We start from the raw sequence: 19,776 nt of genomic DNA on the forward strand, positions 1-19,776 counted from the left end.
AATGCCTGTTGGCGGTACGTAGTTGGGGACTGAGATTTATGTCGATTCGCATTTAGGAGTTCGCGGATCCCAGTCACGGTTGCAAACTGGTGGAGAAGACAATGACACAGAGGCAATAGTGGTGACAGTGGATGGTGGCCATGCTACGAGTTCCTGTTACTAGGTGTGGATAGTACTGGCGTCTTTGTCGTTTGTTGTATTGAACTACTCAATCTACCTCTCTAATCTGACTGGGGCAAGTGTAAGTCCCGGGCACTGATACTGCTCTTATGAACAATTGTGGGTTTGTGGCAGCTATGTTGAAACTGCTCGATACGTGTGTCACCGGAGCTAGCACATATCAAGTCAATTTCCCGTGAAAGACAGTACACAAAGTAAAACGATTCAATCGAACATAATTGCAGCTGCTGCACCAGAGTTAGGATGCGGTCAAAGTTGGCCTTAAACTCTCCAAGGCCCCTACCGGTGCCGGTTTGTATGGGAAGAACTCTTCGTGCCACCGCTGCCAATGTGGGAAAGTCAAGGTGGTTTTTTTTCCAGAATCCAACAAGATCTCGTGTAGGACATCGTCCAGACGGGAACGACTCAAACAGAAAACACTCGGGACTCAAGCTGCCAGAGCACTGGAACGCCTCCATCACAAACCCGTCAACCACACCAAGAGACTCGTCTTCACCGAAAGTCGAGTCTATGGTGGAGATGGGATACCTGTTTTTGAACACCTCTGTTCTAATCGATTGGACGTCTGAAGCCTGCAAAAATCTTCTGGAGTCGGGGGACAAGTATGTGGCCATGAGAATGTCGGCTTTGGTTTGCAAAGACTTGTGGTATGCCTCAACCTTGATGAAGTATTCCTCAAATACCTTGTAGATTCCTCTAGACAACAAGTTGAATTTGCTGGGAAACATCTCAAACATCTGGTTGAACAAAAACAACTCGTACTTGAGGTGCTGAAGAAGTTGGTGGGAGGAGGGGGTTCTGGTGTGGTCACAGACTAATTTGTACGTGAAGACCGAGATGTAAGACAAGAACTCAAGTAACTGCCACTGATATGGTGTAAACTGGTTTGGGTCAACTAAGTACTTCTTCATGTTTACCAAGGCTCTGGTCCTAAAGATGATATTGCTTGAGTTTGTGTCTTTCAAATGGGTTTTGTAGATGTCATCAATATCCTTCGGCGGTTTGAAGTTGTACGAGTCTAAACTAAGGGCTTTGGGAGCGTTCTCCTGGATCACCAACTGGAACATAAATTCGACTTTTTGTGAAAAAAGAACAGCTGTTCCCATGAGCTTCTCCAACTCCAACGGACTGGCCAACTCCTTCAAGAAACAGTGATATGACTCGAGAACAAACGAGGGAAAGCATTGCAATACCCGGTCGTCACAGTTGACACAAATAGCCAAATCCAAGTCGTTTTCAATACTGTCGCCATTTCCCATTAAAAAACTGACGATGCTCTTCGCTTTGGGGTCCAACTCGAAGTTGGTGGTGACAAAGCTGATTTTGCCTTTGAGCTCCTGTAGGAACGCATTCTTGACGAGAGCCACGTCCACATTGCCGTCGACTAGCTCGAGGTTGACCAACCCCAAAGGAAGTTCAAAGGTGTCGAACTTTTCATCCATGTACTGGACATGGGAAAAGATGTACTCACTAGTGTGGCTCCATTTGTGCAAATTCAACGTGAAGGTTCCTTTCAGTGAGCTGAAGACTTGTTTTAGCTTCTCCTGAAAAAGATTGTACATCTCGTTGACGTGAAAATATAATACGTCTGTACTAGGTATCAGTTCAGTCGAGTGGCCCGATATCTGACAAACCAATCGCTTCAAGTGGAAATTGCCCTGAAGGTTGAAGTCTATCAAGTTCTCTACTAACAATACAGCCAACTTCTCAACGAAGCCGTCAGTACGGGTATTTTCATGGGGTTCAGCCTTTCTTTTCATCTGGTCTCCCATTTGTGGATGCAAAATATTTATTTCGCAGCCGTCTAATTAACTCTATTTAAACCAGACCCATTTTGCAACAAGACATTTTCAATATTTTTCAAGGCCTGAACCGCTGTGAAATCAAAGTTCTCGATGGTAGAAGCTCCAACGTGGGGGGTGAGAAGCACATCTTGTCTATGTAAGAGTTTGGGATGAACATGGGGTTCGTTTTCATACACGTCCAAACCTGCAAACAACACTTTTCCCAGCTCCAAACCATTAACAAGCGCCTGTTCGTCGATGATCGTACCTCTCCCCACGTTGATAATCCTGAAGGGCTTTGTAAACTTTTCGATGATGTCGGCATTGACCATATGTTTGGTTTCCGGGGTTCCTGGGGCTGCAATAACCACCAAATCGGCCATGGTGGCATCGGCCAACAGGGAATGATAGGTGGCTGGATAGCCCAACAGGGCCTCCTGCTGGGCCGAGAGTCTCGTCCGCTTGACGTAGTGGATGTGCATTCCCACGGCAGATAACCGCTGGCCAATAAGCTGGCCGATCTGGCCAAACCCTACCACGACCGCGTGGTGGCCGCGCGGGTTGTGGCAGTCGGTACCGGCGGTGCTTTCACCATACGCGTACCGCGACTGCTCGCCCCAGCGCACGGCTCCATCCGCGCCATCGAACGACCCATACTGGAGGGCGGCACGAGCGTTGACCGTGTGAGGGCATTCTAAGAAAGCCCGTTGGGACAAGTGGAAATTACGGAACCCAGTCAACGTATTGTATAACACGAGGTCGGCCACCGGGTCGGCTGCCCCAACCGATGGGACGTTCGTCAACACGATGTTTTTGGACTTCATACGTTCGCCGTCGTAGCCGTCATATCCAACAGAACAAATGGAGATGACCTTTAGGCTGCTGGGACAGGCGTCAATTATGTCGTCCCGAAAGCCGCCTACCGGAACGAACCCGAGCCACGCTCCATAGATGGCCTCGATGTTTTTGAATTTGGTTTGGAGATCTTGGACCAACTGAGCCTTACTGGTGATAACGTAATCAATGCACTCGAATTTGGACGAAAATTGCTGGTATTCCAACAAAGACTTGTTAAGCTCTCCGATGAACAATACCTGTGGTTTGGACTGCACCATGTTGAGTTGCTGCTGTAGTTTGTTAACTTGTATTCACTTGAATTAGTTATTCACTTGAATTAGTTGCAGTTTTTTTTCACCATAGTGGTTCCGCGACCGGGGTTGGATAAACGCACGCACGGCGGCGTACGGCAGTAGCACCCGGTTGTCGCGCCAAGGGCCTTAGTGTGGGTGTATGGGTCATAATTAGCCGAAAGGTTAAATAGTATAAGGTCCGAATCATAAAATGTGGGGATCTGGGGACCGGAATGTGTGATCATAGTTCGGTTGCATATTGCTGCAAAATTCCCCCCTACCACATCGGGTACTTGGGTCCGGGTTTATCTCGCTCCGATTGTCTGCCCGTGTGGTGGTGGTGGAGGTGCGATTTTTCAGGGTCCTATTGAAGTCGCTTAAACAACGTGACTAGTTTGTTTAATGGGCCTTACAAATCAATACCAAGCATTTGGTATGGTTCACCCTTGGATATGTCTCTTGGGGGTCCGTTTACTACCACCTTACGCGGTGCAAGTAATTCTATTGACGTACAGAAGTTTTGAAGATCGGCACCCCCACTAAATCAGTTCCCAAACCGGACCAAGGCAGATGATCAACCCGGAAACACAATTTGGAGGAAATACATAAAGTCCCCCACATCCACTTCGAACATCGCCATCCATAAACCATGACAGAGCATACCAATCTCACGTTCAAAGACCAGATCAAGGGCTTTCCGTTGGTGCAAATCTTGGTGATTTCGTTTATCAAGCTTGCGGAGCCTATTGCATTCACCTCCATATTCCCATATGCATTTTATATGATCAGGGACTTTGGTGTCGCCAAGTCAGAAGCAGAAATCTCCACTTACGCCGGGTACCTTGCGGCGGTGTTTGCCTTTGGCCAATTTACCTCGGCAATTGTGTGGGGGAAGTTTGCTGATGTGTATGGAAGGAAGATCGTGCTTATACTAGGACTTCTTGGTTCACTGTTTTCAATTCTTTTGCTTGGATTTTCAAGCAATTTCTGGATGGCCTTTTTGGCCCGTGGATTGCTGGGTCTTTTAAATGGGAACTCAGGAGTATCTCGTTCAGTTATCGGTGAAATTGCCCCACATAAGCACCATCAAGGTCTTGCATTTTTGTCTATGCCAGTGGCGTGGAACATCGGAGGGGTTTTTGGGCCCTTGATCGGAGGTACCTTGTCTCATCCCTTCCGTCCTGACACACCACCACTGCTGGCATGGGGAAGACTTAATTGGGACTACCCATACGCATTGCCTAATATGGTAATTGCAGCCATTTTGATAGTAGAGGCTTTGATAACTTATTTCTGCTTGAAGGAAACTCATCCTACATTACAGTACCATGACGACCCGGGCATCAACAGAACGAAGAGACTTCTTCGTGGACTCGGGCTCATTGGGCAAGAGTTGGGTGAAATCGAAGTGGTGGAAGATGAGGAGACCCTTCTTTTAGTAAAGTCAAAGTCATCGGAGACGGTCAACGTGCTAGAAGACGGAGTTCCAACCGCGGTGGAAACAGAACCGGCCGAGCCATTCCTGTGGAAGAATGTTCTTACTCCGAAAGTGTTGAATCCACTTTTGGCTTACTTTGTAATGCAGTCTCACTACACGGCGTACGAGCAGTTTTTACCAATTTTTGTATCCTATGCTCCAGCCTATGATGCTTCTGGCACAAGGGTGTCTCAGTTTCCTTTGCATTTACAAGGAGGATTGGGATACACCCCCAAACGAGCAGGTGATTTGCTTTCGAGTTCTGGTTTTTTTGGCATGTTTATGGTGCTTTTGGTGTTCCCATGGCTTGACCGTAAGTTCAGCAAAAACACAAATTTCAGAGTGGCATTGGGGATTTTCCCCTTCCTTTTCTTGGTGTTACCGTACGTGTTGTTGTTTTTGCCTAAACACTTGGATGACAGTTTTACAACCAAGTATGCCGACCGGTTTCTCTACGCTTTTGTATTTTTCAGGGTGATGGTGGCTAGTTCGTTGATGACGTTGGCCATGGTTCTGATCAACTCCAATGCCAAGAAGGAGTATAGAGGTATTGTTAACGGGGCCACGATCTCGGCTGCATCACTTGCCTCGTGTGTGAGTCCTATTATCACTGGGTACTTAATGACCTTAGGACAACGTTTTGAGATGGCAGGGCTTGGATGGTGGGCATTAGGCCTCATCACCGTAGCGGGATTTGTCCAGGGATGTTTCATCCAAGTTGCGTAGGGAGGAATTTATGTATAATGTATTCAAAAGTTAACAGTGTGCTCAATTAAACCTAATGGCTGCAAATCTCAGTGATGGGAATCAAAGTGGACACTGCCAGCATCTGTCCTTTATCTTCTAGACCAATACAAGTATTATGAGTATTAATCACACATCTACTTCTGTCTTTGTTCCGCTGTCTTCTTTTCTTGATAAATAAACATCTTGGTGTTTGTACCACCCTCAGGTTCCGAACCTGGGAAAATTAACACAAAAATCTGAATCTCAAATATGAGGAGCACTAAACAAACCAGAAGTACCAACAACACTAGAGCTCAAGTAGGTGCCAGACAGACCAAGCTCGTGTACGTTTCTTCTCCTGTCAAGCAGAGCCAAGCTCCTGAAGATATTCTAAATCATATTAAACGTATGGGACCCAATGCGAGATCAGGAATAAAAGCTCACTTAGAACTTATAGGTATTGACCTAGCGATGATCTTGGAAGTCCAACTGTTTGCTGACCGTTTGTTCAACAAGACAAAAGAACCCAATTGGAATTTTAGGTTCCCCATGTACGATGGTGGATTAAAGCTTCAAATGCCCAATCCACAAAATATCATCTCACTTGACCTGCTTACCCCCCAACAGATGAAGGCTCTTTGTCTGCTGTATGTGATCTTAGCGTATGGGGAGGGAGAAGAGAGAAAGCGTAACATCTTGACTCAACTCGAGCCAATCCTTTTTGAATCTACTTATAAGTTACCGGACACTGGTTCATTTATCAAGTACATTGGAAGCTTGCTTGACGACTTGAATACCGTGAAAACGAATGATATTTCTGGGGGGTTGGGTGGTATAGAGTCGGAATTAACAAGATTAGACATCAGCATTGATGAAAGGATGAGCCAAGATGGTCAAAAGTTATCTGCCAGTGGTGAAATTTCGTGGCCCCAGAAGTACAAACTCCCTGATTAGTCTCATGGGTGTTGTCTCCAGAAGCAGCTAGTGCAAAATGGGTATGAATGCATCGTTGGTATCAAATAAATCTTGAACTAGTGTTGCAGCCATTTTCTTTGCGTGAGCTTTGTAAAATTCACCATATCCACATAATATATATCACCCATACAATCCACTCACCTCCACCCGCATATGGCTCCAGTGTGTGGTCGTAACTCTTTTGCTCTGTTCGTTTTCAAACTTGCGGCTTTCCAAGCTTATTGTTCACTGCACCCCCGCTCATTTTTCCGAGCCGAGATCTACTCGCTTATCTTTGCGATAAGACAGGGACTTAAAAGAACACCGTTTTCGTGTTTTTTCGTGTATTTTTGATTGATACTTCTGCAAACCCCACCTATGTCACAACTGCCCAGTCTCACCTTCGAGGCCCAGATCAAAGGGTTCCCATTGGTGCAAATCTTGGTGATTTCGTTTATCAAACTTGCCGAACCTATTGCATTCACCTCCTTATTTCCATATGCATTTTATATGATCAGAGACTTTGGTGTCGCCAAGTCAGAAGCAGAAATCTCCACTTACGCCGGGTACCTTGCGGCGGTGTTTGCCTTTGGCCAGTTCAGCACTGCAATTGTATGGGGAAAACTAGCTGATATCTACGGGCGCAAAATTGTCATAATCATAGGTCTTCTTGGTTCGCTGTTGGCGGTGCTTTTGCTCGGGTTTTCTTCGAGCTTCGCAATGGCTTTCACGGCCAGATGCATTATGGGCCTGTTGAACGGGAATTCAGGAGTATCTCGTTCAGTTATTAGCGAAATTGCCCCAAAAAAGCACCATCAGGGTCTTGCTTTCTTATCTATGCCGGTTTCATGGAATGTCGGGGCTGTGTTTGGCCCGTACATTGGTGGAAAGCTCTCACATCCCTTCCGCCCCGACACGGCCCCATTACTGTTCTGGGGGAACCTCAATTGGCACTACCCATACGCATTGCCTAATATGGTAATTGCAGCCATTTTGGTGGCCGAAGCAGCCATCACCTATTTTTGCCTAAAAGAAACCCACCCCACGTTGCAGCACCACCAGGACTATGGTATCAACGCCAGTACGAGTTTCCTCCGTGGCCTTGGAATCGGTTCTGTGCAAAGTCAGTCGGAGTTTGTGGAGGACGCGGAAGACGAAAACACCATTTTCTTGGTCAAGCTGGCCGAGTCCGGTCAACTGGCAGACCTCGAGACGGATCTCGAACCGTTCGAGTGGAGACTGATCCTTACACCCAAGGTTTTAAACCCTATATTAGCATACTTTATAATGCAGTCGCATTTCACCGCTTTCGACGAATTCCTACCCATTTTCGTATCATACCCTCCAGCGTACACCGACACGGGTGCACGGGTGTCTCAGTTCCCGCTTCACTTGAAGGGTGGTTTGGGGTACACCCCCAAGCGCGCGGGAGACTTGCTTTCTAGTTCTGGTTTTTTTGGCATGTTCATGGTACTTTTGGTGTTTCCCACAATTGACCGCAAATTCAACAGAAACACCGTTTTTCTAGTGGCCTTAGGGATTTTCCCGTTGTTATTTGCAATTTTACCGTACGTGTTGTTGTTCTTGCCCCAGCAGTTGGACGGAGACTTGACCACCAAGTATGCCGACCAATTTCTCTACGCTTTTGTGTTTATTAGGGTGATGGTGGCTAGTTCGTTGATGACGTTGGCCATGGTTCTGATCAACTCCAATGCCAAGAAGGAGTATAGAGGTATTGTTAACGGGGCGGCGATTTCGGCCGCGTCACTAGCTGCTTGTATAAGTCCACTCTTCACCGGACGCTTAATGACAGTGGGTCAAGCATGTAACGTGGCTGGCCTTGGATGGTGGGGGTTAGGAATCATCACCACGTTAGGCTTCATCCAAGGATGTTTTATCCGGGTGAACTAGAGGCCATTTTACATAACACAATTTTTGTATTTACTGATGCAAATAGACTAATAAAGAATAGAATTATACCAAAGTCCTAATGGTGAGCGTGTTCGGGGCTACCGACATACTTGGCCAAAAACACCACTCCCGAGTGCCAGCATCTGGCAGGCTCGTCGGCAGTGACCTTCAACCAATAAGGCTTGTGTTCTTCTCCTTTTTTTCCCATACATCCAACATATCTGTAGCCCACATAAGTAGGTACGAGGTAAGGGTCTTGCATGGTACCAGATCCTTCGAAAATGGGGTTTTCCATGTCGAACACATCCACACCTTCCATCTTACCCAAAAGTTCGAATCTTTCAGCACCAGTGGATTGGTCCCAATCGGTTGGAATAGTACCTGGGGTAGCACCAGGACCAATTAAAGAGGAGTCAGGACCGGTGACATCAGCCAAGGTTTTGGCGGTGGGGGTGTTGGTCTTGACGGGGGCGGAAAAGACTCTGGCGGACGAGGTCAAGGTTCTTGCTCTTGGAAGAGAAGCAAAAGATTGTTTGATGGCACGAGAAAACATCTGGGAGACAAGTTAGTAAACGATGATGGAATGGGGAGTGGGGATTGCTTCAGGGACACACGTTGAATCTGTGTGGCTGTATGACGTGGATAACGTACGTTTTATACCGGTAAGTGTATTGGAAAACAAAGAATGGTGTTCTTTATCACTTGCCTTCTGTTGTGAAAATCAGCCAATGCTCAGGCCATTAATTGAGGTGTGTTGATTGGTGCGAAAGGGCGCGCACTCACGTGCGCCCCATCAGGGTAAGCGTCCATCCCGCGCCTGTCGCGCCTGTGACTGCTGCCGGTCCAAATTGGGATGGGGGTCTGTGTGCACACCATGCTCGCGGGCCTCCAAGTCGAATAGGTTTTAAAAATTTTCAGAGATACTTTATAATTTTTTCATTAAAACTAAACAGTATGTTAATATTCAACTGCACCATGAGAACTATATGAGTTGATAACTCCCAATATATGGGACCTAACACCCTATTCCAACGTGGTGCCAGCTTTCCGCCTCCGGAAAAGTCCCAAAATTCCCTTCCTGTCACCCTTGATGTCGACTCATGTTCCTCACATCCAATTGATAAATACTAACTTTCCTCTAGAAAATGGCTAAGAAGAGAGCTTCCAACGGTAGAAATAAGAAAGGTAGAGGACACGTCAAGCCAGTCAGATGTTTGAACTGTGCCGCCTGTGTTCCAAAGGACAAGGCTATCAAGAGAGTCACTATCAGAAACATGGTTGAAGCCGCTGCTATTAGAGACTTGTCTGAAGCTTCTGTTTACCAGGAATACGCTTTGCCAAAGTTATACAACAAATTGCACTACTGTGTCTCTTGTGCTATTCACGCCAGAATTGTCAGAGTTAGATCCAGAACTGACAGAAGAATCAGAACTCCTCCTCAAAGAAAGAGATTCAACACTGACAGAAAGGTTAGCCCACAAGATGCTGCTAAGAAAGTTTAAACTTAATGATCTGTATAGTTTTATCATTCGATAATAAATATTATTATAAAACAGCGTAGGAGGAATATGAGAAGAGACATGCCCAGGGAACTTGTGTGCATTATGATGGTCTGGTCTTTACACCTATACTATTGGAAGTCCTTGAGGTATCATGATGTTCTGACCCATACATCCACAGTACTGGCATGGGTCTCATTGCACGGGTGTAACTGACTGTTCCTTCCTATTTCATGGTTGTCGAGTTCTCATGAAAAGTAAAACAATCACATTTTCACAAAATCACCGAATTGGCCCCATTTTCACCAATGGACACTTCTTTGTGCCCTAAGCCATCACAGGCTTTGAACTAATCCCATCGTCCTAGTCTCGTAAAGATACAAAAAAAAGGCTACCGCCACAGCTCTCCCCAGCGCACCGCCACCTCTCGCCCCAGCACGCGCCAGCGACCGCCAGACCTGAGCGCCGTTTTCCCGCGCACGACCTGCCCGTTCTGTCTTTGCGATCCTAGTGTTCGCCCTTTCGAAGTTTTTTACAAAGGGACATATCAATTGAGGATCAAGGAAAGTTCATCTTGGATTTGAGTCAATACCACAACTTACTTCAACCCGTACCCACACGCACCCTCGTCTATACGTGTGTTGTAACCCGCTTGCAGCCTTCGATTTGAACCTATTTTTCCTTTTGTTCAAGTCAATTGGTCCCGGCTAACGTATAACCTGACTTAACCGCTAGACCCATACACCCAATCTCCTGTCAATCCAATTGCTCGATCTCCTTCCCCAACCATCCCCATATTGCATTGAATAAGTTTTCATCCCCTGCATCATGACCGTAAACGAAACTTGGAAGTTCTCCCAGTGCTTTGGAGACAAGGGCGATATTGAAAACTTAACAGAAGCAGATGTGATCTCGACGGTGGAATTCAATCACGACGGTAACTTCTTGGCCACCGGTGACAAAGGTGGCCGGGTGGTTTTGTTTGAGAGAAACCACAGCAAAAATAGTAATTGTGAATACAAGTTCTTCACCGAGTTTCAAAGCCACGACGCAGAATTTGATTACTTGAAGTCGTTGGAAATTGAGGAGAAAATCAATAAGATCAAGTGGATCAAGAGTTATAACGACTCGTTGTACTTGTTGTCCACGAATGACAAAACCATCAAATTGTGGAAGATCATGGAAAGAAATGTCAAATTGCTCTACCAGAACAACTTGAATGGAGCCGACCATTTACCGGCGTCAGGCTTGAATTTGTCCAGCTTGAAGTTGCCCAAGATGACGGTTCACGATAAGTTGATTTCGGCCCAGCCCAAGAAAATCTACTCGAATGCCCATGCTTACCACATCAACTCGATTTCTGTCAACTCCGATCAAGAGACTTATATATCCAGTGATGACTTGAGAATCAACTTGTGGAACTTGGGGATCAGTGACCAGAGCTTCAACATTGTTGACATAAAGCCCTCCAATATGGAAGAGTTGACGGAGGTGATAACGAGTGCCGAGTTCCATCCCAGCCACTGTAATTTGTTCATGTACTCTTCGTCCAAGGGTACCATCAAGTTGAACGACATGCGGTCCAACTCGTTGTGTGACAGCCATTCCAAGATCTTTGAGGAGTACTTGGACCCGGCGTCGCACAACTTCTTCACCGAGATCACCAGCTCCATAAGTGATGTGAAGTTCAGTCACGACGGGCGGTACATTGTGTCCCGTGACTACATGACCGTGAAGATCTGGGATTTGGCGATGGAGCTGAAGCCCATCAAGACCATTAATGTGCATGAGCATTTGAGAGACCGGTTGTGTGATACCTATGAAAATGATGCAATATTCGACAAGTTCGAAGTGCAATTTGGCCCTGATAACAAATCTATAATGACTGGTTCTTATAACAACAATTTCATGATTTATCCCAACCTGATCAATGGAGATTCTTCGTATGGATCGATGAAGCCAATCAAAATGAAGAAAAGAGGTAGAACGGTTGGCGAGCCTGAAGACGACGAAGACGACGACGAAGAGGGGGACGACGACGAAGAAGATGAAGAAGATGACGATGAGGAGCCACAATCGCCGGCTGCCGATGGTGGGTTCCCTGAAAGTCCTACCAGTAGTCATCTTGATGACGATCAACAGGAAGAGATTGTTTTGCAAGCCGATAAGTCTGCGTTTAAGACCAAGAAGATGGGGTCCAACAACGGGATGATGAGACGGAGAATGATGACCAATGGTAGTGATCTCAGCAATGACTTTGATAACATTGACTTTAAGAAGAGCATACTTCACTTATCATGGCATCCTAGGGAGAATTCTGTTGCGATTGCGGCTACGAACAACTTGTTCATCTTCTCGACTCTTTAACGATAATGGCATTGTAATGCGTCTAATACACATTGAAGCGATAAGGTGTAGACAAGAGTAGAAGCGAATTGAAGGTTGAAGGTGGTAGGTGCATTGTAGGTGATAAATATATAATCATCATAAATGATTGGTACTCTGCTTGTCTGTCTCTCAGGCTTTCTGTCTCTCTCTGCCCCTCCCAAAACCCTGTCAGACTCTACAATCTTCCTTTCTTACATTTATTATCCATATACTATGCATACTAGGCCTCGATGTTTCTGTTAACATCCGAGTTCCAGAACAAGGTCTTGTCTCCGTCTCCCCAGAAGAACTTCTTAGCTCTGATGTTCTGGTAATCGTACTGAGTTGGCCACTCATCATCACTCAAGTGTCTCAAATGCTCTCTGTGCTCCGCATGCTTCAACTCGATATTTCCCACGGGAATGGCGGTAAGAAGCAAGGCAGGGAAGGCCACGAAGTAGGTTATTCTTTTCCATAACTTGGTGATTCCCACCGAGTGGTGCATTTTTTCCTGGGAGGCCTTTTTGAAGGCTTCACCGGCGGCCTTGCTGACCTTGGAAGGATGGAAGGCTGGCTCGTTGAGGAGCTTGGAGGCGGTGGTAGGGCCGTGCGAGGAGAATCTAACGAACTGACGTTGTGCTAATTTCGAAAGCATTGAGTGATAGTTGTGTAGTTTTTTTCTGCTTGTCGCACAAATGGCCTGAGCATTGAGCGCCTTTTCATTGGTATGATTTCTTGGGAGGCGCACGAAAACTCTTGTCGTCTCACGTGTATTGGGGTCGAGGGCGTGTCCGCCCCCACATCTATATACATATAACCTAAGTACTGGAGTCATGGGAGAATGGTCGTTTCTGATTCGGGTCGGAGAGATGCTCATCTGTTTGTGCTTCCACCACCGGATCTCCCACCGGAGGTGCCTCTTCCACCACCTTCACCTCCACTACTGTACCTTCTTCTTTAGTAAGATCCAACTCCTCGATGGCATCTACCACCGGTTTTGGAAGAACTTCCGACTCCGATTCCGACTCCGATTCCGATTGCTCATCTACCAGGTCGTCATTATTAACTGTCTTGGAAGTCGCAGCTTCCACCACCTGTTGGACTGCTTGCAAGCTGTGCTGGAACCGGTAGCCACCAAATAACTGCTCAAAGTTAAATAAATCGTGACGTAAAGGACTGGTACGCTTAGTGAGAAGGTCTCCGTCAAAGAACATAGGCTTGGTGGAGTGGCCAGTCGTATACAAGTCCATTTCCTGGCGGTGGAGGTCGGTCACATCGTTGATCACCAAGTACTCGAAAAGAGCGTCCGGTTTGGACCAGAGATACAGTAAGTAATCGGTGTCACTGGAGAACTCTTCATCTATAACTGCCTTGGAGGCCATATTACCGGCCGGAGTGCCGGCCCTGTACTTTCGAAGTGATGTGCGCCCTGGATACTTTGCTTTCACGAATTTTATGAGGTCCTTGGTGAGGTCCCAGAGCTCGAGTTTCGGCAAAAATGAGTGGGTTTTGAACTTTCTGGCCTCAATTCCCAGCTGCTTATACTCATTAATAAGAATGGTTCGGTAGTCATTAGGGATATAGTTTAACTGGCCTTCGAAGGCCGTGAGCCGCAACGGGCTTATGGAGTTCAATGATAAGAAATGCTTATTTTTGCAGTTGTAAACTTGCAAGTACTCATTTCGGGTTTTCTCGCCGATAGAATGGTCACCGGAGGTCCGACGCATGTGCTCGGGAAGCATCTGGTCATACCGGCGAGGAGCAGGCGTATCGGTCAAGGCCAAGCCGGTAATATCAATGTAGAGGCCGGTATCTACATCAATAAACCGCGCATCGATATTGTTGTGGCCGTTCATATTGTTACGGGTGCCAATAAAGGTACCGCAGTCAAGGAAAAACCGGCCGTAGCGCACCTCCAGCACCTGGTCCTGAAGACCCAAGTCCATCACCAACGACTGGTTGAACCGACGGCACACGGTATGCAACTCGGTGATGGGCATCTGCACGTCAAAGTCAATGTCCCACGGAAAGGTGACACCGTTCCAGAACCAGCTGAGCAACGATCCGTGGGCAATCCATGTGTTGATCTTGTAGGAGTTAACAAAGCGGAACCACCCGTTGATCAACGAGTGGAGCACCGGGCCCTGTCTGTCGGTATAATTGATGATGCCACCAAAAAACCTCCAGTCATAGTGCCCACCCAACTCCCAGTTGCGGTCCTTCTTCAACATCTTGGCCTCGAAAAAGTATTTGAACGGGTATGGAGATGTCAACGATGTGTGCAACGCATGGCGGTAGTGCCAGTCGTGGATGTTGAGTTCGGTGTCGGAGACGGACATGGCATCATAAATGTCTTGTGTGGGGTCCACAAACATCTCGTGGGCTAATGGTTTCTGGTATGGTATCTGCGAGTTGTTGTGTTTGACTTCCTGGTAGCCAGGGTTGGTATCGAGGAGGCGAATCAATTGCTGCAATTGTGAGTGCACATCGATGCTGGCATCACCATCAGCGGATCCCAATTGCCTAAACAGGTTTGTATCGACCAACCGCTTCCATCCGTTGGGTTCCTGGTTGACACCCACCTGGAGAGCGTTGGCCAATTGGCCGTCGCCACCCACGTTGTTGGTATCGACCGGGAGAAGCAATACCATCAGGTAAGGCGTGGGCATGAAATCGTGGAGAAACAGTTTGGAGTGCAAAATCTTGTTATCCTTGGTGCTTCGGCCGCCGTAGCGGTGGACGTGGAGCCCCGCCAGGTACTGCGGGCCAAGGTCCTGGATCTGCTGGGCCCGGTGGCGAGTCCACGTTGGAATATACTCGTTGTCGATAAACGTCTGGAGGGCGGCATCGTCCACACAGAAGGTTTCCACCTCAAAGATCTCGAGTCTCTTGTCACGAAGCTTGTTGTTGGTGGTGGTGGTGAGAGCCTGACAGGTGGGTTTCTGGGCCACGGGTGACACCTGATATTGATGTAAAATCAGGAGATTGGCGTAGTCGGCCCAGTGAAAAAATGGTACCGAGAGGTCCTGGAGCAGGGCGAGGCCGGCGGCGGGGGTGGTGGGAGTGTCACCGCCAGCCGCGAGCAGGTCCACCAAGTGCTTGAGGATGGTAGCAAAGGTGATCCGGGGATCATAGGCGGCCACGGGAGGGCCTGGCTCTTCCATGTATGCCTCTGGCACCTGCACGGCGGTAGCCCCTGGGCGGTGGTTTCTGTCCAAGTGTGGTATGAGTTTGGCCATAGGATCGGTGGGTTTGAGACGGCTGTTGCGGAAAGGTACCAAAACGTCATTTTCAAAGCGATTCAACACCCGCTGGTGGAGTGACACCGGCTTGGCGGCAGCGGTGGAGAGTACCTTGGGTACCATCAGTTCGACCAGCACATCGTTTATGTAGGCTATGATGAAAATATGGATCACGATCAAAAACGCTAGAAAGATCGAGTATCGACTGCGTCTGAACATCTTCAGCCAAAAATTCTAAAAAGGTTCCGGATAAGAAGACAGATGGAAGACACAAATGAAAGGTGGTTGGAAATGATAGTTTTATAAGTTTTCAATTGTGACAGGGCTTGCAGTGTGTCAGTATGTACGGTTGCGCGCGCGAACCAGGCGAAGTAACCGGGTGCGGATTCACCGACACAGGAGGATCTCCTTGACACATTCGATCGAAGTCTATACGAGATTCACGTAATAGGTACCTTAAGTGAGATGAAGTTCCGCGTGGCTAGTGTTCAGTTGAACTCGGTACTTGGAGAGATTGAAGTTAATAAGAGGAAGATTATTTCACTTCTCGCGCAGCTACCGAAGCTGCTTGAGGTTGATATGATAGTGTTGCCAGAGATGGCGCTTACTGGGTATAATTTCGGGTCTCGTGAGGGGATTAGCCTGTATCTTGACAGGGCTGATAGTCCGAGGGTGGTTGATTTTGCACGGGGATTGAGTCGGGAATGGGGATGTTTTACGGTGGTGGGAGTGGCTGAGTTGGCCAGTTCTAATGCCAATCCTACCACCTGCGCCTCAGCTCCCACCCCCATCTACAACTCCTGTAAACTCATCTCCCCCTCTGGCTCCCTCCTCCACACCCACCACAAAGCCTTCCTCTACGAAACGGACGAGGTATGGGGCTGCAGCGAAGGACCTGGTTTTAGTGCCGTCGACGTGATTCTCGACAAGTCGTACTACACATCTCCAACCTCCGATCCCCTGCCAGGCCTCCCAACTGCCAGAATGCAGTTTGGCATTTGCATGGACCTCAACCCCTACAAATTCGAGGCTCCGTTTAACGCCTTTGAGTTTTCGTTGGCGTGTTACCGCCAGCACGCCCAGTTGGTAGTTTGCCCCATGGCCTGGTTGTCCCCTCACCTGCCACTGTTGGATTTTGCGAGCACTCGGAACCGCGCATCAAGACAGGTGGCATTACAAAATGCCAAAGTACTACCGGTTATTGATGTCCAGGAACTGGACCTGACAGACCTGATATTTGCCCCCCCTGACCAGTACGTGCCGCGGTTGGCAGACATGTCCACTGTCGACTACCACATTCTTCGATTCTTCCCATTTATGGGCCACCCCCATAATAGCCTACCGCCACGCCGTACCGCCGTCGTGACGTGTAATCGGGTGGGAGTCGAGACAGACGTGATGTACGGAGGATCGTCGTCGATGTTTTCGTTTACTGGAAATAACGTCGGGGATGCTACGGGGCACACAAATCCGCTGGTAAGGTTTTACGGAGCGCTTCCAATGGGGGTGGAAGGAATTTTGTACCGGGAGTTGGACATTGACGTTGACAAGACGTAGTAGGTTGCCTTGAGCCTTAGCGATAAGTGAAAAGCCTGTTTTGGTATTCCTGCCTCGCTAGTGTGTACACGAACCGTGCCGCATTGTTCGCTTTTCCTGAAATCAAATAGAAGTACACGCCTTGGAGTTGCGTCAGGCGTCTCTGGATGTCTGTTAAGGAGGTCTTTAATAACTAGTTAAGTTTCTGTAAGTTCCCTGGAAGTTCTATAGTTGTAACCCAACCCCCTCCTTCCAGAATCTCTCATCGCGGTCAATAAACAACCCCGGTGGCACCCAGTGCATATACTTTCCTCTTGGCAACCAGGGCTCGCAATGCCCCCAATCAAGCAACTTCACCAGTGCGCACTAAACAATCGACAAAAAATCCTCAAACTTAGTTCTCTATCCAAGATGGTCAAGCTCAGGAAGATGTTGATCCGTGTGTTCATAGCGATCGTGCTAATGTTCAGTGCTGCCAGCCTCAAGCGCCAGTACTCAGACCTTCGGGTCATTGGAGACCGCCTCCGGCTTCAACAGTCCGTCAGCATAAAACTTCACCGATGGTACTCCGATTTCCTTCACAATGAGTACGACTTTGACCAAGACCCCCGGTTCAACGCCCATGTGGAAAAACTCCTCGAAAAGCATCAGCTGGACCCGGAACTATGGAGTCTCACCAAGCGGGTGGCAGACCTACCACTCCTGGTAACTATTCCTGAATACTTTAACCCCATGACTTCCAGTCCTAAACCCATTATGCAACCATTCGACCCTCGCTTCACGCTATCGGTATACTTCCAATGGATGAAGCACCATGTGAATGAGCCGGTGGTGTTCCACTGGAGTGACTGGGTGGACTTGTCCAAGCTCACACCGCTTGTGTTCAACAACGGTCAAATAAACAAATGTGAAGATATGTTTGACATCAGCGGCAACGAAGAGTTGATAAGAGACAGTGAGATCCGTCACATCAATGACTACTGTCATAACTACTTTGCTACCACTTTGGGTTACAAGATAACATCTGCTGCTGGTCCACAGACTATCGAAAATAACGAACTTATAGGCAAGTCGTTTTTGTACACGACGTTCGAGCCTCCCACCAAGTTGGTGTTGATGAACGATGACGGCTTGTACGAGGTTCCTGTTTCGAATCGGAACAACAACATGAAATATAGTCTTTTGAACAACAAATACGTTGAAAAGTTAAAATTATCGGGACCGGTTGAGGTCACCTCCAGCTATAAGGCCATGGTCAAGGCGTGGGGGACGCCGACGATTCAACTCCCACCCGTGAAAAAGGAGGTGAAACTCGATAAAACCATGTTCATGTTTGACGCAAAGGACAAGATTAAGCAGCTCCGGGCCGTGAAAAAAAGAACTCTTAACCAGGACATGTACTTGAACTCATTGGAGGTGTCAATAAAAGAAGGCGAGCCTCCCAAATACTTCCATGAGGCCAAGTTGCTACAGAGCTATAAAGAGCATTGGTTGGGTGAGCACTACGATTGGAGGTTTTTCAACGGGTTGACGGTGGGCAAGGGTGAGCAAATGATCTCGTTGTGCAAGTTGATCAAAGCATACTTAGACTTGTGTATCACCGAGGGTCTCGTGACGTGGATAGCCCACGGGTCGTTGTTGAGTTGGTACTGGAACGGGCTGATTTTCCCATGGGACACCGACTTGGATGTGCAGATGCCTATAGCCGAGTTGAATAAGCTTGCTGAGCGATTCAACCAGAGCTTGGTGGTGGAAAATGTCATGAAAAATGGCCAGTTCAGCGGCATGGGTAAGTATTTTGTGGATGTGGGCTCAAGCATCACCTACAGAGAAAAAGGTAACGGCAATAACAATATTGATGGCCGGTTCATCGATACCGACACCGGGCTTTACGTGGACATCACCGCGTTGGCCATCACCAATACCCTTGCCCCCACCCAGTACGACCTGTTGCCAGCCCCTGAATTCGCTGAAGTCACGGGTCAGGAAAACTTCCACTTGAACCTCAAGCATGGCCTTGCCAACTGCCGAAACGACCATTTTGTTAAAGTGGATGAGGTGAATTTACTCAAACCCATTCATTTTCAGGACCAAACAAGTTATCTTCTGACAAATTTTCTCATTATGATTAACAACGAATACGAGCTTCTGTCAATGACAGAGAAGAACTACCGGGACTACATCTACTTGAAGAATTTCCGGATCTGGGTCAATACCCAAAACATCCTCGACTACATGAAAAATAGTGACGAGTGGGTTGCACAGCAGAACGGGCAGGTCCAGGCTCGGGAAGACGTTGGGGAATCATCCCTGGAGGTGGAAGGGGAAGGAGATGAGAATGAGAAACGGGTGGTGGGAGCTCTTGAGAAGCTCCAGATCAATAAGCTTGGATATAATGACTACTTTAATCTCTTGGAAGATAAGACCATACTCAAGGATTACTTAATTAACCGCAACAATTCAGCCAACCATCAGGAAGAATTGGATAAGCTCATGTACTCGCGGGACACGGGAGACAGCCTGAAGTTTTTGGAAAACAACTTCATCATGGACCTTTTTATCAACCGGATATATGAGACTGGGTGGAATTATGACCAAGAAGTTAATAAGATGGTTGGTCTTTCACAACTTATGAATAAGCCTGAGAGGGCTATCACTGGTAGGAGTACAGGTAAGAGAGTCTGAATCTCACTAATACCAGTACCCGATAAGAGAGTCTGAATCTCACTAATACCAGTACGCGATAAGAGGGTCTGAATCTCACTGACAGTAATACCAGTTAAGAGAGTCTGAATCTCACTAATACCACTATCCGATAAGAGAGTCTGAATCTCACTGACAGTAACGCCAGTTAAGAGAGTCTGAATCTCACTAATACCACTATCCGATAAGAGAGTCTGCATCTCACTGACAGTAACGCCAGTTAAGAGAGTCTAAGACAATAGAGCTGAGACCAGAGTCGGGGATCTC

At 47.5% G+C, this 19,776-nt stretch overlaps 10 protein-coding genes across 10 annotated transcripts; 5 read left to right on the forward strand and 5 right to left on the reverse strand. All coding sequences in view use genetic code 12, as the record gives it.

The window, feature by feature from the left end:
* Positions 1–221: 221 nt before the first annotated feature.
* Positions 222–1,952, reverse strand: PSN45_001421 (uncharacterized protein; the record flags this gene model as incomplete). Its single annotated transcript, XM_006689937.2, has 1 exon — positions 222–1,952. The coding sequence occupies one exon, from the start codon at positions 1,950–1,952 to the stop codon at positions 222–224; it is 1,731 nt and encodes a 576-aa protein (XP_006690000.2).
* Positions 1,953–1,984: 32 nt separating this feature from the next.
* PSN45_001422 (uncharacterized protein) lies at positions 1,985–3,079 on the reverse strand (the record flags this gene model as incomplete). The annotated part of the gene is made up of 1 exon (XM_006689936.1): positions 1,985–3,079. The coding sequence occupies one exon, from the start codon at positions 3,077–3,079 to the stop codon at positions 1,985–1,987; it is 1,095 nt and encodes a 364-aa protein (XP_006689999.1).
* Positions 3,080–3,743: 664 nt separating this feature from the next.
* On the forward strand, positions 3,744–6,251 carry PSN45_001423 (uncharacterized protein; the record flags this gene model as incomplete). The annotated part of the gene is made up of 2 exons (XM_066157656.1): positions 3,744–5,185; positions 5,591–6,251. The coding sequence occupies 2 exons, from the start codon at positions 3,744–3,746 to the stop codon at positions 6,249–6,251; spliced, it is 2,103 nt and encodes a 700-aa protein (XP_066013753.1).
* A 378-nt stretch (positions 6,252–6,629) lies between these two features.
* PSN45_001424 (uncharacterized protein) lies at positions 6,630–8,162 on the forward strand (the record flags this gene model as incomplete). The annotated part of the gene is made up of 1 exon (XM_066157657.1): positions 6,630–8,162. The coding sequence occupies one exon, from the start codon at positions 6,630–6,632 to the stop codon at positions 8,160–8,162; it is 1,533 nt and encodes a 510-aa protein (XP_066013754.1).
* A 76-nt stretch (positions 8,163–8,238) lies between these two features.
* COX4 (Cytochrome c oxidase subunit 4) lies at positions 8,239–8,715 on the reverse strand (the record flags this gene model as incomplete). Its single annotated transcript, XM_006689933.2, has 1 exon — positions 8,239–8,715. One exon carries the CDS (start codon positions 8,713–8,715, stop codon positions 8,239–8,241), a length of 477 nt encoding a protein of 158 aa, XP_006689996.1.
* Positions 8,716–9,036: 321 nt separating this feature from the next.
* Positions 9,037–9,664, forward strand: RPS26A (40S ribosomal protein S26; the record flags this gene model as incomplete). Its single annotated transcript, XM_066157658.1, has 2 exons — positions 9,037–9,054; positions 9,305–9,664. The coding sequence occupies 2 exons, from the start codon at positions 9,037–9,039 to the stop codon at positions 9,662–9,664; spliced, it is 378 nt and encodes a 125-aa protein (XP_066013755.1).
* An 825-nt stretch (positions 9,665–10,489) lies between these two features.
* Positions 10,490–12,028, forward strand: CDC55 (protein phosphatase 2A regulatory subunit cdc55; the record flags this gene model as incomplete). Its single annotated transcript, XM_006689930.1, has 1 exon — positions 10,490–12,028. One exon carries the CDS (start codon positions 10,490–10,492, stop codon positions 12,026–12,028), a length of 1,539 nt encoding a protein of 512 aa, XP_006689993.1.
* Positions 12,029–12,269: 241 nt separating this feature from the next.
* Positions 12,270–12,683, reverse strand: PSN45_001428 (uncharacterized protein; the record flags this gene model as incomplete). Its single annotated transcript, XM_006689929.2, has 1 exon — positions 12,270–12,683. One exon carries the CDS (start codon positions 12,681–12,683, stop codon positions 12,270–12,272), a length of 414 nt encoding a protein of 137 aa, XP_006689992.1.
* A 163-nt stretch (positions 12,684–12,846) lies between these two features.
* On the reverse strand, positions 12,847–15,489 carry PSN45_001429 (uncharacterized protein; the record flags this gene model as incomplete). The annotated part of the gene is made up of 1 exon (XM_006689927.2): positions 12,847–15,489. One exon carries the CDS (start codon positions 15,487–15,489, stop codon positions 12,847–12,849), a length of 2,643 nt encoding a protein of 880 aa, XP_006689990.1.
* A 1,728-nt stretch (positions 15,490–17,217) lies between these two features.
* On the forward strand, positions 17,218–19,491 carry PSN45_001430 (uncharacterized protein; the record flags this gene model as incomplete). The annotated part of the gene is made up of 1 exon (XM_006689925.2): positions 17,218–19,491. One exon carries the CDS (start codon positions 17,218–17,220, stop codon positions 19,489–19,491), a length of 2,274 nt encoding a protein of 757 aa, XP_006689988.2.
* Positions 19,492–19,776: the final 285 nt, after the last annotated feature.

Source organism: Yamadazyma tenuis, chromosome 2 (genome assembly GCF_029203305.1).
Source record: "Yamadazyma tenuis chromosome 2, complete sequence".
NCBI lineage: Eukaryota > Fungi > Ascomycota > Pichiomycetes > Serinales > Debaryomycetaceae > Yamadazyma > Yamadazyma tenuis.